Below are 17223 nucleotides of genomic sequence, written 5' to 3'. Positions count from 1 at the left end.
TCAAAGACGTTGGTTTGTCCCAAGGCAAAACCAATGCCACACATCCAACCAAAGTCACGTTTTACTCGCTTTGGTGGTCATAATTTACGAATCACGTTGGTTGTTGGCATATACACCCAAGTTTCTGACTTTTTAGTCTTAAGCCTAGCTGTGAAGTGGACACGCCATCAGCACGGCAGCCATGTGCCAAAGTAACGGAGAGAGCTGGCAGTGGCGGCGACCATCCATCCCCCCTCCCCTCCCTCCCTGTTTCGGCATTCCGCCACGCTAGATCGGACCCTCTTTCCCCTTTCTCCTCGTCCTCCCATTTCCCGTTCCCACGCAGGAGAGGGGCGACGAGACGACGCGAGCTAGGGTTCCGGCGAGCCCCCCCGCCCCGATCTGACGGCCGCGGCGGCGGCGATGACGACGCACGAGCGGAAGACCGTCGATCTGGAGGAAGGCTGGGCCTTCATGCAGAAGGGCATCACCAAGCTCAAGAACATCCTCGAGGGCAAGCCGGAGCCGCAGTTCAGCTCCGAGGACTACATGATGCTCTACACGTACGGTACCCCCTGCCCCCGAATTCCGCCTCGCCTCCGCGGCCTGATCTGATTTTCGCCGCTGCTGCTCTGCTCCGCGCAGGACGATATACAACATGTGCACGCAGAAGCCTCCGCACGACTACTCGCAGCAGCTCTACGACAAGTACCGCGAGTCCTTCGAGGAGTACATCTCCTCCATGGTGAGCAGCAGGGTCTTCCGTGTGCTGATTGTGGTCGGTGCCCCGTTAATTTTAGCTGTCGGATTGGACGAGCCGCGTGGGGTGGGTGGGCATTTAAGTTTTGACGTGCACACGGTTGCTATAGCTGGTAGGGGTGTAGGGCTGGTGCGCGTGATGATGATTCTCTTCACGTCTGTGCGGTTATGAATACCATAAACGGACTGGTTTTGTTATATGCAGTATGCGGCCACTAGACTTGTTTCGTTTGCTCTCTGTCTTTGTTTGGATGCAGGTTGTGGGTGTACCAAAGTAGTATAGTGTATAACGTTTGTACCCTGCAACTTACATTCGAATCAGAAATAGTATGCAGTAGGGGCGCATCATCGGAGAAAGAGTGTATTAGGGGTGCATCATTGGAACATTTCTATGGGGTACACTGTCGAATTACCATGTTCCGAATAGGACCTAAGGAGCTTTAGACCAATATAATGGCACATGGAAATGTCTCTAATTTTCCTGCTATCAATGTCTTGGGAGCAAGAGAATGACTAGCTGAAATGGGTGCTCATAAATGCAAGGGAGAGAGGGAATGCCAAATGAGGCCTGAATCAGGAGATGCCTATGAAATTAGAATGTCCATATATGCTATGGAAATTCAACGATAGTGTTCTCTTTTGGGTCTCATTTAACTTGCCCTCTCTCTTCGTCATTTATTAACGCTTACACTAACATTCTCTCACTTGTTTGTGATATATATAGGCACATAGCATAGCAGGGGCATTAAAGTCATAGCCTCTTTCTATTCTCTTTGTCAGATAACATCTTTAATGTCAGTGACGCACCAAATACCCGTTATAGATTGAAATAGTGGGACCAGGAGCTATGCGTGATGTTTTTACGCTAACTAGTAGGGGATTTTAACATCATCACAAAGTACAACCTGAAAATTATCTTGAATCTCATGCATGATACATACTTCTGTGCGAATGAAGAAACATGATACATAGGAGTTCCACATTACACTAGCTGTGTGCTATATTTTAATATTTACCATGCATATTACAGAGAGAAGGGATATCTGGAACTGATATTGCTTGCAACAATCATTAGAAGGCGTTTCAGGTTAATATCTGATAAAAACATAGCCAGAAACAGTCAGCAGAGAACTGACCATTGGGATTCACATGTAATGTCTCTTCTCCTAATCCAGAGCAATTGATAGAGTAGTTATCATGGGTTGTGACTACTAACCGTTGCCTAGGGTGTGATCCGCAAAAATGAGAGAGGGGAGTGCCCATGAGGGGGTTGTTAATGATCATTTGAAGGCCGAGGGCACCTAGTTGGCAAGTTTTTGCAAACTAGACCGTGGGTCCCGAGGGAACTCTTTTTCTTCTATTCTAAGTTTTGATTGCACGAGCAGCATAACAACATAACAGTTTTGTATAAGGAAGTAAGGAAAGACTCCTTTCTGAAATTGAAGGACTTAATTAGCCTGTCGTATATAACAGATAATGAGTCTCAAAGAGTGTTTCCAATGGGTTGATGCATTGCCTCTATGGAAAAAGGACATCTTTCATTGCGAATCTTAGATAACGGCACATTGGCTAATCTGCCATGGTCTTAGGTGTATGGTCCATTATTTGCTGTAAAAAACAGGAGACTGAGTAGGTTTGAGGACTGAAGCCTAGACTAGATGGCTCTGGGCCAGGTGCCATCTCGCCATGTAATGTTCTTTTTTTTAAGCAAACCGCTTTTGCTTGGTTTCAAGGAATTGATAATTGGGAGCCTCTTTATCTCACACAATCATTATTATGCATTACTTTTAGTGTTAAAATGCACCGTGCTTATAGTCTCATCTAAAACTGTATCTTATTGTTAATAGCACATCTTCTTAGAGATATCCCCATTCACGCCTTTAAATCTTCAATTCTAATGTTGGTTATAACTTATAACCAACAGCTTAATAACAGAGTTGCCCTTGTTTTATGGTAGCATGGGTATTTAGTTACTTACATTTGATCATTCCTATGTTGTCTTAGCTACATTTTGTGTGTTTGCTTGTTGGCTTTACACTTTATTTTGACTCCATGTAGGTCTTACCTTCATTGAGAGAGAAGCATGACGAGTTTATGTTGAGGGAGCTAGTAAAGAGGTGGTCTAACCACAAAGTGATGGTTCGGTGGCTATCACGGTTCTTCCATTACCTTGATCGATATTTCATTTCACGTAGATCGCTTCTAGCATTGAGAGAAGTTGGGCTCAGTTGCTTTCGAGATTTGGTAAATGAATGTGTTCTGGCAGTGAAGCTATTTATATGTAGTTGTTTTGCCTTCTTTGTTCTAACCCTTTTCTAATGGTAAAGGTATATCAAGAAATCAAAGGGAAAGTAAAAAGTGCAGTCATTTCCTTGGTGAGTCTTTGCATCACATAGTAGTCCGAACAGATAATTTTCCTATATGTGGTTGTGACATCCTCCTTCAACAGATAGACCAAGAACGTGAGGGTGAACAAATTGACAGGGCTCTGTTAAAGAATGTCTTGGATATATTTGTTGAGATTGGCTTAGGCAGTATGGAATGTTACGAGAATGATTTTGAAGATTTCTTGCTGAAGGATACTGCAGATTACTACTCTATCAAGGCCCAAACCTGGATCGTGGAAGACTCTTGTCCTGACTATATGTTAAAGGTAGTTTCAGGAGCTTTTTCCTTATTGTTTACATAGTTAAGGACAATAATATATGTGCATTGGATGTCCTTTTCACTAGGCCGAGGAGTGCTTGAAGAGGGAGAAGGAACGAGTTGCTCATTATTTGCATTCTAGTAGTGAACCGAAGTTATTGGAGGTTTGTGAAAAGATCTCTGCTGCAATCCCCCCCCCACCCACCCACCCACCCACACACGGACGCTCGCCCGCTGTTTTTGGTGATTTGAAAATGCTAAACAAATTAGTATCTAGTTGGTCTTCCTGAGAGAACATTTGTCATGATTTCCCTCTCTTTAGCATATCAGTTAACTTAACATTAACATAATTCGTGGATTGTTTCAGAAAGTGCAACATGAGTTGTTAACTCAGTATGCAAGCCAACTTTTGGAGAAGGAGCATTCTGGATGCCATGCATTACTTCGTGATGACAAGGTATAACCAGAGAGTCATATCCCTGGAGAGTAATAATAATCGGGAACATCAAGTAATTTGACTGTTTGCATCTGTTGTAGGTTGAGGATCTCTCAAGGATGTACAGGCTCTTTTCTAGAATAACCCGTGGCCTAGAACCTGTTTCTCAAATTTTTAAGCAGGTATCTGCTTATGCAAAGCATGCTTTAGTTATTCCATAGAACAATTTGGAGTTTTGGACATTGTATTTAAGTGATGTTATTCTGCAGCATGTTACCAACGAGGGGACAGCATTGGTGAAACAAGCAGAAGATGCTGCTAGTAATAAGAAGGTGCGCATTTATTGTCACTATAACTTCACAGTTTCTGTGGATCTCAATGTATTTTTATACTTAAGGCCGCTTGTACCACGTGCAACACCCAGTCCATTAATTTAGCATTGCATGCTAGAGCCCGTTATTTATCTGGGCTGGGTTGAACTCATTTCATTTTTCCTCTTATACCTCCCCTCTTCCCTGATTGTACCTGCCTCATGCGCCCCCTGCTTGTACAAGTGATTGTTGGAGGAAAGGACCAGTTGGGTTCCTTGTCAGATAGTGCCTAGAAATGGGTTGTTGCAGTATGTCCCGTTTTGGTTTCTTGTCGATGCTTTATTTTGCTCTGTCTAGTAGTTGTCTCTGTGCTTCAGACTCGGCTTTTCAAGTAATTTCTTTATTCGTCATCTTGAAGTGAACATCTAACAATTGATTATTCTTACAGCCAGAGAAGAAGGACATTGTTGGTTTGCAGGAACAGGTGTGTACATTCAGACTATATTGCTGTCAACCCAACTTTTGTAATTTTAGTTGCGACATTTATCACCATCTGAGAATTTCTGGTTTTAGGTTTTTGTCCGGAAAATCATTGAGCTCCATGACAAGTATGTAGCATACGTCACTGACTGTTTCCAGGGGCATACTCTCTTCCATAAGGTTTGTCAGATTATATGTTTATTTGTTTCTCCATGATTCATCTTTTGCAATAAAATAAACAGGAACACTCTCTGATCTTTGTTTCCTATTCCTTTGCACAGGCGCTTAAAGAGGCTTTTGAAGTGTTCTGCAACAAAGGTGTCTCTGGCAGTTCAAGTGCTGAATTGCTTGCCACCTTCTGTGATAATATTTTAAAGAAAGGCGGCAGTGAAAAACTCAGTGATGAAGCTATTGAGGATACCCTGGAGAAGGTACATGCGTCAATCTGTTATGTGTTCTCTTTTACTTGCAGACATTAGTGCATTTTTATCTTTCGGGTGTTAATCTGGAACTGGCCATTCATCAGGTAGTGAGATTACTCGCCTACATCAGTGATAAGGACCTTTTTGCTGAGTTTTACAGGTAATAGTTTTTAACATTGTACAATAACTTTAATGCCTTGTAAGCTCAAGAAGATAAGGAATTCCATTGATTTCACTCTGGGCCTGATGTTTCATGGTGATGATGGCAGGAAGAAGCTGGCTAGGAGATTGCTATTTGACAAGAGTGCTAATGATGAGCACGAAAGAAGCATTCTGACCAAGCTAAAACAACAGTGTGGTGGCCAATTTACTTCAAAAATGGAGGGCATGGTCACCGACCTTACTGTTGCAAGGGATCATCAAACTAAGTTTGAAGAGTTCATAAGCACACACCCTGAATTGAATCCTGGGATAGACTTGGCGGTCACTGTTCTGACAACAGGATTTTGGCCAACTTATAAATCATTCGATATAAACCTTCCTGCTGAGATGGTAAATTTACTGTTTTCTTGTGCTCTCCACTTCTGCAAACTGAGGTCTTAACTATTTTATGGCCTTACTCTCTGTAAGATTATTAACATTGACAACTCCCAAAAAAAATAGGTGAGATGTGTCGAGGTTTTCAAAGAGTTTTATCAAACAAGAACTAAGCATAGAAAACTTACATGGATATATTCCTTGGGAATCTGCCATATCACCGCAAAGTTTGAGGCCAAGACTATCGAGCTCATTGTTACAACTTACCAGGTAAGCATAAACACGTACATGGTCTTGCTTTTATTTCAGGTGCCACAGACTAATGGTTTCTTTCGGACTCTTTGTCAGGCTGCATTGTTGCTACTGTTCAATGGAGCTGATAAACTTAGTTATTCTGAGATAGTAACGCAACTGAACCTGTCAGATGACGATGTAGTGAGGTTGCTCCATTCTCTCTCTTGTGCGAAATACAAGATTCTTACTAAAGAACCAAGTAACAGATCTATTTCTCCTAATGATGTATTTGAATTTAATTCAAAATTTACTGACAAGATGAGGAGAATTAAGGTATTTTTGGTTGTATGTTTTTTTCTTGCTTCCTCTATTTCGTTACGGCTGGATGTAATCCTTGCTTATTATTTCTGTCTGTAGATACCTCTGCCTCCAGTTGATGAGAAAAAGAAGGTAGTTGAAGATGTTGACAAGGATCGAAGATACGCAATTGATGCATCCATTGTTCGTATTATGAAGAGCCGGAAAGTCTTGGGTCACCAGACACTAGTAATGGAGTGTGTGGAGCAACTTGGTCGCATGTTCAAGGTATGAAACATTCTTCTAGTGCTGTTAGCTGTGCTAATGGTAAATGTGGTTGTGTCCATTTGATCTTGCCTTTGTAGGACCAGTGACAGATGTGTTTACATGGCTAGTATGTCAAATTCAAGCCATATTTTTTTGTCGTGTAGCTTGTTGAGTCCTCAGGCTTGCATCCTCACATTAGTGCAAATGAGAAATATATAGCTATATTTACTAATTAATTTTAAATCATACAGTATACTTTAAACCATACACAATGCATCCAGATGTTGCCCAATATCTTAATTTCTTTCTTGGGAACTATGGATATTCCAGACTGAAATATTTACCAACCATTGAAGCTAGTACATTGTATGTAGAAATTTCCTTCGATTCCTTGACCTGATCATGAATGCTGGTTTTATCCCTTCAGCCCGACTTCAAAGCAATAAAGAAGCGCATTGAGGATCTTATAACCAGGGATTACCTGGAGAGGGACAAGGAGAACCCGAACGTCTACCGATACTTGGCTTGATCATCTGTTCTCCATGCTGGGTTCGGTAACATCTGGCGTGTATGACTACCAAGCTACTGCTATTTAAGGATGCTATATTTTGTGCCATGGCACACCGCATTGGCTTGTCCAGATGGATAACCTGGTGGCGGCACCGACGTCTGTCATTTGTACATGAAGGTCGTCAGATCCAGTTCCTTGGCCCTACCTGTATGATAGAACTGCCCTGGTAACAGAGAAGGTGGTTTGTCAGGGCAGGCCTTGGTAAATGTTGTACACTCCTACTGGTTGTTGTGTTCAGTTTTTCCGATTGTATTATCAATATAGTTTTCCTGTAACATATCCTTGCGACACAAAGATAATTCAAAGGAATGTATCTCTTGCTGGACCACCTTCGGCTGTGTAATTTCTGTAGCAGCGGCAAGAGACTGTATTGTGACTTCACAAGGATTTCATATAAAGAGATGATGATAGATGTCAAAACTGGCAAACCTGGTGCATGTAGCTCCCGCTTGCGCAGGGTCCAGGGAAGGGTCCGACCACTTTGGGTCTATAGTACGCAGCCTTTCCCTACATTTTTGTAAGAGGCTGTTTCCAGGACTTGAACCCATGACCTCATGGTCACAAGGCAGCAGCTTTACCACTGCGCCAAGGCTCCCCTTCATAGATGTCAAAACTGGGATCATGTGAAATTTGCTCGAGGCCCATTTGAACCTGACGGCTACGGTGTGGCATTTCAACGGGGGGAATTACAACGCCTTCTGGAACAATGGGATTTGGGGTTCTTTTCGCATTGACGAGTTTCGATGGAAAAAGAGGGTTCTTGTTGCACTGATGTATTTTGAAGGCTTTCCTGTTGATACTGCAGTGGATTCTATTTTTGTTGTGAACTATACATATCCATGTTCTTAGCTGTTCATTTGGGTTTGTTTCCTGCAAGTAAATGATTTCATATGTTTTTGAAGGAATCTGTATGCATTTAAGTGGACCACGTTAGCGGTGGCTAGGGGTCAGTTTTTCCCCTTCGGACTCTGCCGATGAGCCCATGGATTCGAGCTCGTCTTCCGTGCTCTGATCCTTTCCGAGTTTGTTTGTCTGGATGGATTCAATTAAGCTCCAGCGTAGATTCCCGTTGTCTCTTGGGGCAGTGAGGTTCTGGGCGATGGTGGTATGATGCTAGGCGCTTCATACCGGTTCAAGGGTTCAAGATGGTGGTATGATGTTAGGCGCTTCATATCGATTCAAGGATTCAAGATGGTGGTATGATGTTAGGCGCTTCATATCGATTCAAGGGTTCAATAACAATGATTACGCCTCTATGATGTTAGTCCTTAGTTACACGTGCATGACGATTTCTTGGCCATGATCGATAAGGCTAGTCTAGCTCCGATAGGGGGCAGCGATTGCGACGCATCGGCGACTCATTCTGATGATGGTAGTGATCGTTCCACGGTCCAAAAGCCTTGAAGTATTTTTTTATTATGCATTTGGGTGCTTTGGCGACTCATTCTGATGGTGGTGGTGATCGTTCCACGGTCCAAAAGCCTTGAAGTATTTTTTTTATTATGCATTTGGGTGCTTTGTACTTGCGGTGAAATTTCATAATAGACTTGGATCTTGTTTCAAATAAATGGGAATAATGCATGTGAGAGGGCGTTTGGATTTTAGTACTGGATCTGTGACATCGGGTCAGCACAAGGACGACCAGCGGTAAAAGACCTAGTGCTCCGAGATGACAACATTTTTATTTTTTCCTTAGCTCAACACGTCATGTTTTTTGTTGTTGTGCATATAGTTATGAAGACAGAGAGGATGAAAGCCGTCCCCTTTATTAAATACTACTTCCTCCAATTCATATTAGTTGTCATACTTTTAGTTTTAAGTTGCGATAATTATTCTAAATCAAAGGGTGTACCCTGTTTTCATATCGTTCAACACAAAGGGTAATTAAATATTATACTCATAATTTGGATGGACTTACATAATTGCCCCCCGATTCACTTTGAACTATATATATATAAAGGAAAGAGATAGTTGCTACTCCATCCATCCACAAATACTATAAGAAGTTTTAGGGCCTCTTTGATTCATTGGATTGCAAAAACACAGGAATAGGAAAAACGTAGAATTGGAATGGCATGTCCATTGGATCCCTATAGGATTTGAGTTTGTTTGATTGTGTCATGGAAAAAACAAAGGATTTCTTTCAAGAAGTTGAAGTGGATGTTAGAATTCTTGTGAAATGTAGTACAAATGAATCCTTAGGAAAGAATCCTATAGTATTCAATCCTACGAATCAAACGACCAACGTAGGAAAAATTCCTAAGGATTCTAATCCTTCAAAAATCCTATGAAAATCCTTTGAATCAAAGAGGCCCTTAACTTTTTGTGAATAGGATGTGTATAAACACGTTTTAGTGCGTTTGTTTACTCATTTCAATCCGTATGTAGTCCGTATGAAATATCGAAAACATCTTAGCATCAAAACCAAAACAACTCACACATTTTCTCTCACAAAATACATTAAAATGAGAGATTGCTTAGACACAACAATAAGATAGTGCAATTAATTGGAGGAGCTATATCTAAATACTCCCTTTGCTTTGTTTTTCGTGTCAAACTTTGACTTGTAATTTTAGTCAACAAATTATAGGTTATACGTCATCAAAACTATATCATCAAAAAGTTAATTGAAATGTGCATCGAGTGACATACTTTTATGACATATAACTCATATTTATTCTGTTAAAATTAATGATCAACGTTAGGCATAAGAATATGAAGTGACCTTGTATAAAAAATGAAGAGAGAGTACATATGATGTACCTTATAAAGATATAGTAATTTATTAGAAGTGCCCTAATCTTATGAAAATGAGATGCACTTATTAAATACTTGGTCTATATAATTATTATACTTTGAGACTATAAGCATATGACTGACAAGATTACATACGACTAATACTAAACTATCACTAGGATTGGCCTAAGTGTGACACGCTTGGACAATGCAATAATGTGAAGACCAACGGGGGCAAAGTCTCAACCATCAGTTCTCATTCTCACATATGGTACAATAACATGATCCAATATTCGGGAGAAAGAATCACATGACATAACATAATTGCTTATTCACTCATGAGAGATTAACTTGAAATTATCCAGAGAACTAAATTTAGTTTTATGGCCACGTGTATTTGGATTACACAGATTGCAAAACACAAATATGGGAATAGCACATGATGATTGAGATGCCACGCACTGCAAATTTGTTTTGATTTGAAGATATAATTGTTTGGTGGTGTCTCTTTTGAATGGTGTACATTAAGTACAACAACAATTTTTGGGATAGAGAGAGAGATGTAGTCAGTTTATAAATAAATAAATTGAATAAGGTTTGATCGAGATTTGAGTTTAAAGATTCACATCCGCTAATATTTCCATAATAAACCCTCAGAAACAAGGTATTTCCATAATAAAAAACACAATGGAGGTAGATTATGGTTCTGAGCATGTCCCACCGGCCAGTCAGACGTGAGCTAATCTGAGAAGCATGTGTTCAACTCAACGCAGTCGCAATCATGTGCCGAACCGACCTACACGCGTGGCTAGATAACAGGGGCGACACGATCCCCTCGCACACGCCTCATCCCAGCCGTCATCCGCCGATCGGACGGCCCGCACGGCCCGCGGGAGCGGAAGCGAACCTTCCTCCAATCAGAACGTCTTTGGTTGCGACGGGATTCCCCTCCTCATAAGCCGTCCGCCCCGTCTCTCACCCCCCAATCTCTCTCCCCCCCAAACCCCACGCGGCGACGGGCGCAACAGAACCCAGCCTCCTCCTCTAGGGTTTGCGGCCGCCGTCGGGGGCGGAAAACCGGCGGCTACGGCGGCGATGGCGGGCCACGGGCAGGACCGCAAGACGATCGATCTGGAGGATGGGTGGGCGTTCATGCAGCGGGGCATCACCAAGCTCATCAACATCCTCGAGGGCAAGCCCGAGCCGCAGTTCAGCTCCGAGGACTACATGATGCTCTACACGTAAGTCGCCTCCGCCCTCGCCTCCCTCCGGCCGTGCCTGGGCAAGGCCCGATTCGATCTGATCCGGTGCTGATCTAGGGTTTCCCCGGCCCCTTGCTTGTCTCTGTCCTTTGTCGCGCAGGACGATATACAACATGTGCACGCAGAAGCCCCCGCACGACTACTCGCAGCAGCTCTATGACAAGTACCGCGAGGCCTTCGAGGAGTACATCCGGGCCACGGTGAGCTGATTCTCCTGCTCCCGCTTATGCTTACATGCCGTGTCGTGTGTTCAGATTGTTCCCTGTTTCGTGTGTGTGTGCCTGTGCTGTTGGTTCCCCGGTCCAATGAATAAGACGAATCTGATTGTGTTTTGGTTTCGAACATGCGCCACCCATGGATTTGCACGCGTGTATTTTTTTGGGTTGAGGTGTAGTGGGAGGGTGTTGTCTTACTGGCTGCAAATACTAGTAGTATTTACTAACACACATGATAAGATACTGTTAAAATATTTTGTGCTTGCAACAAACCTTCCTATTAGAATTCCAGTATCCCAATCAAACAGCCTTTCACATAAATGCATCAGTGAGTTTGCTTTTACTTTACAATGTGTATTTAGGTCAGTTTATTTGTGCTCCATCTTTCTGGGGCCAAAGCTGCTATACAAACAAATGTCATCACTGAGCTGGAAAAGTGAACCTGCATTTTAGAACTGTTCTCAGTGTTTTCTGTGGTTATTCTTGAGATGAAGAGTACTTTTACCATGTTTGCACTGTATATCTGGTTAAAAATTATTGCTCCTCTAATCCGATGAAACATTTGTCTAGCTATCTTGTCTATCACTAAGATTGTCTTGTCAAATAACTCATTCTGTTAGGGTCACCATTCTGGGCTGGTTATATGAACGTTGAGTCCATTTATTTCTAGTAAATTGTTATCCTGTAGAGACTCTTTTGTGTGACTGAATGATTTTATTCCGCTGAATTTAGATGTACTGTTAATAGTATTTCCTTGTATTATTTTTTGGATATTTAATGTCATTGTCATTGAGTGTATATTTTCTCCACCACAGTCTAGTTATTTAACCTTTTATCTTTCTTTGTCTAATTGGATATCCCTCCTAGTAATCCCTTTTGTAATATGTGATGTGACGGGACAAAGGGGAACTAGGAATCGTGTGATAGTTATGTTCTGAATTTGTGACATGAGTCACACAACACACATCTTACAGTTTGTTCTGTAATCATCCTCTGGTTTATTTGTTTGCTCACCTTTTACTTGTACTCAAATTACTGTAGGTCTTGCCATCATTAAAAGAGAAGCATGATGAGTTTATGCTCAGAGAGCTGGTACAAAGGTGGTCAAACCATAAAGTTATGGTTAGGTGGCTTTCACGCTTTTTCCATTATCTTGACCGGTACTTCATCACACGGAGGTCGCTTACTGCACTTAGAGATGTTGGGCTTATTTGCTTCCGAGACCTGGTAAATTGTCATTTTGTAGTTGCTGTTCTTGATATATGCATATTTTTAGTGTTTCCTTTTTCTGTTCTAATCAGTCAACTCATGGTAACAGATATTTCAAGAGATCAAAGGGAAGGTAAAAGATGCGGTGATAGCTCTGGTGAGTCTTTGCATCTCTCTATGAACTTATATCCAATGATTTGTGTACATATATAACTGAGTGTGGCAGCACCTTCCTTAAACAGATCGATCAAGAGCGTGAAGGTGAACAGATTGACAGGGCCTTGCTGAAGAACGTCTTGGATATTTTCGTTGAAATTGGGTTAGGTAATATGGATTGTTACGAGAATGACTTCGAAGATTTCTTGCTCAAGGATACTACAGATTACTACTCTGTCAAAGCTCAAAGCTGGATTGTCGAGGATTCTTGTCCTGATTACATGATAAAGGTACCATTGATACAAGGCCTTTGTGACTGCCTACATATTTACCATTGCCTGGTATTTTTGTTCTATGTAATGGATTGCTGATGCCTCTTTCATTAGGCTGAAGAATGCCTGAAAAGAGAGAAGGAGCGAGTTGGTCACTACTTGCATATTAATAGTGAGCCGAAGTTGCTGGAGGTATGTTGAAAGTTTGTGAACCTGTTTGAAACTCTCTTGACTGTTTTTTGTTGTAATGATTGTATTTTGGATATGCATTCACAATTTAGTAACCAGAATATTTTGATGATCAATCTTTGAGGAATGATATAAAATAATTCAGTCTGATATATATGTATTTAATTTGTGTTTCCTAATTTTACAGAAAGTGCAAAATGAATTGCTTGCCAGTTATGCAACACAACTTTTGGAGAAGGAGCATTCTGGATGTTTTGCATTGCTTCGGGATGACAAGGTTTGATTAGAAGGAGGCACATTTCTTAACAGTGTATGCTATTCATCAACAGATTTGGCCACTCATTCATCGTTTCCTACAGGTTGAGGATCTTTCAAGGATGTATAGACTCTTCTCGAAAATCACCCGTGGTCTGGAACCTATTTCTAACATGTTTAAAACGGTATTGTCTATAGTCCTCAATTCTCTTGGCTCTCCTTTCTACTCCTCGCAGTTTGTCCTAAATTGTGATTTAACTGTACATCTTTGCAGCATGTTACGAATGAGGGTACAGCTTTGGTCAAGCAAGCAGAAGATTCTGCTAATAACAAGAAGGTGCAGCCTTTAACTTCAGCCATCACATCATTTGTGCACTTGTTTGTGGTTCAATTTGATTAGACAGTTGAATTAGCGTAGTATTCCCTCCGTCACATATCATATGGTTCAAGAAGACACTTATTTTGGGACAGAGGGAGTATCATTCAAGTGTCAATGACGCCATTCCACATTAATATTCTTTTGATTAGACAGTTGAATTAGCCTAGTATTCCCTCCGTCTCATATCATATGGTTCAAGAAGACACTTATTTTGGGACGGAGGGAGTATCATTCAATCGTCAATGACGCCATTCCACATTAATATTCTTTTTTTCCATGAATACACATTCTGAAATTATTGTTTGTACAGCCAGAGAAGAAGGAGATGGTTGGCATGCAGGAACAGGTGTGTAACTTTATTTTATACTACACTTATAATTAACATATGTTACCTAATGCTTGTTATTTGCCTTTCAGGTTTTTGTCTGGAAAATCATTGAGCTGCATGACAAGTATGTAGCATATGTGACAGATTGTTTTCAGGGCCATACACTCTTTCACAAGGTCTGCTGGTAGATACATTTGTATTCCATGTTGCTTTCATCATAAATTGAAATGGCTGCCTTATTCTCAAATTTCTACTTGTGTCCAGGCACTTAAAGAAGCCTTTGAGGTCTTCTGCAATAAGGGTGTGTCTGGCAGTTCCAGTGCTGAATTACTTGCCACCTTCTGTGACAACATTTTGAAGAAAGGCTGCAGTGAGAAGCTCAGTGATGAGGCCATTGAGGATGCCCTTGAGAAGGTACAACATCCTTCACATTTGCTGATGTCATAAATTTAGAGTAAGGAACTCAAGTTTGTCAGTGAATGACTTTCAGGTGGTGCGGTTGCTCGCGTACATTAGTGATAAGGATCTCTTTGCCGAGTTCTACAGGTAACTACTTGTTAACCTTGCTTGGGATTTTTTGCCTATTTAACCTCCACATCTGAATAGTTGGTCATCATTTGGAGCTTTGTATTTATGTTGAAATGCTCAATCAATTTTACAGGAAGAAACTTGCAAGGAGATTGCTTTTTGACAAGAGTGCCAATGATGAACATGAAAGAAGCATCCTGACAAAGCTCAAGCAGCAGTGTGGCGGGCAGTTTACTTCAAAAATGGAAGGCATGGTTACTGACCTTACTGTTGCAAGAGATCATCAAACTAAGTTTGAAGAGTTTGTAGCTGATCATCCGGAGTCGAATCCTGGGGTAGACTTGGCTGTTACTGTCTTGACAACTGGATTCTGGCCAACCTACAAAACTTTTGACATAAATCTTCCCTCTGAGATGGTAAAATAACCTTTTCTTGTGAAATAAGGAGCATGAGTTTTGATTTAAGTATTTATTTTTTTTGTGTTTTTTGAAATGGAAATTTATCTACACTTCTCAATTTCACTTCTCAATTTTTATCAGGTGAAATGTGTAGAGGTTTTTAAGGAGTTCTACGCAACAAGAACAAAGCACAGGAAGCTTACCTGGATATACTCCTTGGGAACCTGCAATATCAGTGCAAAATTTGATGCTAAAACTATAGAGCTCATTGTTACAACATATCAGGTAACTTAGATTAATCTGTATACATTCACTTTGACAAATGTGTACTTGTAAGCTGTAATCTGTCATCTGTGATTTATTTGGACATGCTTATTGTTTTGGCAGGCTGCGTTGCTGTTGTTATTCAATGGATCTACTAAGCTTAGTTACTCTGAGATTGTAACACAGCTGAATCTGTCAGATGATGATGTTGTCCGTTTGCTCCATTCTCTCTCTTGCGCGAAATACAAGATTCTTAGCAAAGAACCAGCTGGTAGAACTATTTCGCCTAATGATTCTTTTGAGTTCAATTCAAAATTTACTGACAGGATGAGAAGGATCAAGGTATTTTCTGGTTTTCTCTTCTTTGGTTTGTATAGGCTATATCTATGTGATGCTTTCTGATTGCATATTCGCATAACTTGCAGATACCCCTACCTCCTGTTGATGAGAAGAAAAAGGTTGTTGAGGACGTTGACAAGGACCGGAGGTATGCAATTGATGCATCAATTGTGCGTATCATGAAGAGTCGCAAAGTTATGGCCCATACACAGCTAGTTGCGGAGTGTGTGGAGCAGCTCAGCCGCATGTTCAAGGTACTGTTCTTCGCTACATATTTGGCCATTGGGAATTTGGCATATCTTGCTACTATGCGCATTTAACATCATTGATTTTAATTTACATAACTTGCTACTATCAAACATTACCAAATCCATTGGCACAGCACACACTAACATTATCATTTTTGTTGCACTTGCCTTTTGTTCTGGCTTAATATTTCCTATTCTTTTTTTGAACACAATGTGGCTGAAGCCTGATGTTTGCACTGAAGTTGCTAATGCCATGTTTTGGGGTAGTTGTAGGCAAATGACTTAGCTAGCTGTTTATGCTTTGTGTTTATATTTGTTTTGACACATGGGTTGGTTTAGTAACTAACAGATGTTTAGCTTGAATTCAAAAGACCTAGCTAGCTGTTTATGCTTGTCTACACTGTTCATATTTGTTTTGACACATGGGTTGGTTTAGCAACTGACACATTTTTTTGCTTGAATTCTGTTCTGTAACCTGAATTTTTTCTGCCTTCCGCAGCCTGACTTCAAAGCAATCAAGAAGAGGATTGAAGATCTCATCACGAGGGATTACCTGGAGCGGGACAAGGACAACGCCAACACATACAGATATCTGGCTTGATTAGTATTGGTGGTAGGTTGCAAGCTTGCTGATGGTGGCAGCTGCCGTGTCGCGTTCATGATACGCTCCAACGACTTGCTGCGTTGTTGCAGCTTATTTTGGGGATTTCGGTTGCTATCTTCCCGGGCTGGTCTAATTTTGTACATGGGTCGTCAGAAACACAGTAGGCAACTCTGAATTACAGGAGGCACCTCGGTACCGCTGAATTATCCTTCTCTTGCAGTGCTTTTTAAATATTTATTTCTGCCAACTTATCTGTTCGAAAGTGGGAGCTGCCTACTGTAGTAGGAATCTACTCCCTCTGTTCCTAAATACAAGTCTTTTTAGAGATTCCACTACAAACTACATACAGATGTATATGGACATATTTTAGAGTGTAGATTTCACAGTGAAATCTCTAAAAAGACTTGATATTTATCAATGGAGGGAGTACACGGCTGTGAGGTATGATTGCGTAGCTCACGGTAGCCTTCTTTGCCAATAGATAGCGTTATCATGGCTAGGATTTTGGCCTGTTCCTGAATTTTATGGCACGGTTACCTTTGGTTTTGGTTTAGAGGAATTTTAGGAATTTTAGAGGATAGGATTCTTATAGGATTTTTTCCTTTAGAGCCCTTTGGTTCATAGGAATGAATTCCTATTCCTACATATGATTGGTTTCTATCCTCCACATTTCATAGGAAAATAAAAAAGAGTCAGACTCAATGGAAAAATTCCTTTGGTGTCAATCAAATGACATCCTATGATAATTCTATCCTATGAACCTATAAAGTACTCGCTAAATTCCCATCCTGTTTATGGATTGCCTCGTCCGGCCTGTTATTTTCACTTTTCACTCGATTATGGAGAATTATGCTTTAGATAATCACAAGCTGTAAAGAGCTCTGTATATGCACGGCCGCATC

General features: G+C 41.1%; 2 protein-coding genes across 3 annotated transcripts; both read left to right on the top strand.

Annotated features, from left to right (window-relative positions):
* The first annotated feature begins 200 nt into the window (after positions 1 to 200).
* On the top strand, positions 201 to 7359 carry LOC119364884 (cullin-1-like). Of its 2 annotated transcripts, XM_037630451.1 has the most exons (18): positions 203 to 542; positions 625 to 724; positions 2797 to 2982; positions 3066 to 3113; positions 3188 to 3391; positions 3471 to 3548; positions 3752 to 3841; positions 3922 to 4002; positions 4090 to 4152; positions 4580 to 4615; positions 4705 to 4791; positions 4893 to 5042; positions 5138 to 5193; positions 5303 to 5585; positions 5697 to 5840; positions 5919 to 6137; positions 6222 to 6389; positions 6796 to 7359. In XM_037630451.1, exons 1-18 carry the CDS (start codon positions 403 to 405, stop codon positions 6895 to 6897), a joined length of 2235 nt encoding a protein of 744 aa, XP_037486348.1. In that variant the 5' UTR covers positions 203 to 402; the 3' UTR covers positions 6898 to 7359. The 2 variants fall into 2 exon arrangements, with proteins under 2 accessions (XP_037486357.1, XP_037486348.1); XM_037630460.1 differs by lacking the exon at positions 6796 to 7359 and having other exon boundaries at positions 201 to 542; positions 5919 to 6010; positions 6222 to 6383.
* A 3285-nt stretch (positions 7360 to 10644) lies between these two features.
* On the top strand, positions 10645 to 16568 carry LOC119364875 (cullin-1-like). The gene is made up of 18 exons (XM_037630440.1): positions 10645 to 10916; positions 11038 to 11137; positions 12194 to 12379; positions 12471 to 12518; positions 12604 to 12807; positions 12904 to 12981; positions 13166 to 13255; positions 13338 to 13418; positions 13508 to 13570; positions 13923 to 13958; positions 14030 to 14116; positions 14205 to 14354; positions 14431 to 14486; positions 14602 to 14884; positions 15008 to 15151; positions 15254 to 15472; positions 15556 to 15723; positions 16217 to 16568. The coding sequence occupies exons 1-18, from the start codon at positions 10771 to 10773 to the stop codon at positions 16316 to 16318; spliced, it is 2241 nt and encodes a 746-aa protein (XP_037486337.1). The 5' UTR covers positions 10645 to 10770; the 3' UTR covers positions 16319 to 16568.
* Positions 16569 to 17223: the final 655 nt, after the last annotated feature.

The sequence above is a fragment of the Triticum dicoccoides genome, chromosome 1A (genome assembly GCF_002162155.2).
Source record: "Triticum dicoccoides isolate Atlit2015 ecotype Zavitan chromosome 1A, WEW_v2.0, whole genome shotgun sequence".
NCBI lineage: Eukaryota > Viridiplantae > Streptophyta > Magnoliopsida > Poales > Poaceae > Triticum > Triticum dicoccoides.
This window is presented reverse-complemented; position numbering and strand designations above follow the sequence as displayed.

Excerpts from the sequence above, each read along its gene's own strand:
- LOC119364884 (XM_037630451.1), top strand. The coding sequence starts at position 403 with ATGACGACGCACGAGCGGAAGACCGTCGATCTGGAGGAAGGCTGGGCC. Across the intron at positions 4,153-4,579 it reads ATGCTGCTAGTAATAAGAAG|CCAGAGAAGAAGGACATTGT; the intron begins GTGCGCATTTAT and ends TTATTCTTACAG. Across the intron at positions 5,586-5,696 it reads TAAACCTTCCTGCTGAGATG|GTGAGATGTGTCGAGGTTTT; the intron begins GTAAATTTACTG and ends CAAAAAAAATAG.
- LOC119364875 (XM_037630440.1), top strand. The coding sequence starts at position 10,771 with ATGGCGGGCCACGGGCAGGACCGCAAGACGATCGATCTGGAGGATGGG. Across the intron at positions 12,808-12,903 it reads GTCCTGATTACATGATAAAG|GCTGAAGAATGCCTGAAAAG; the intron begins GTACCATTGATA and ends CTCTTTCATTAG. Across the intron at positions 15,473-15,555 it reads ACAGGATGAGAAGGATCAAG|ATACCCCTACCTCCTGTTGA; the intron begins GTATTTTCTGGT and ends CATAACTTGCAG.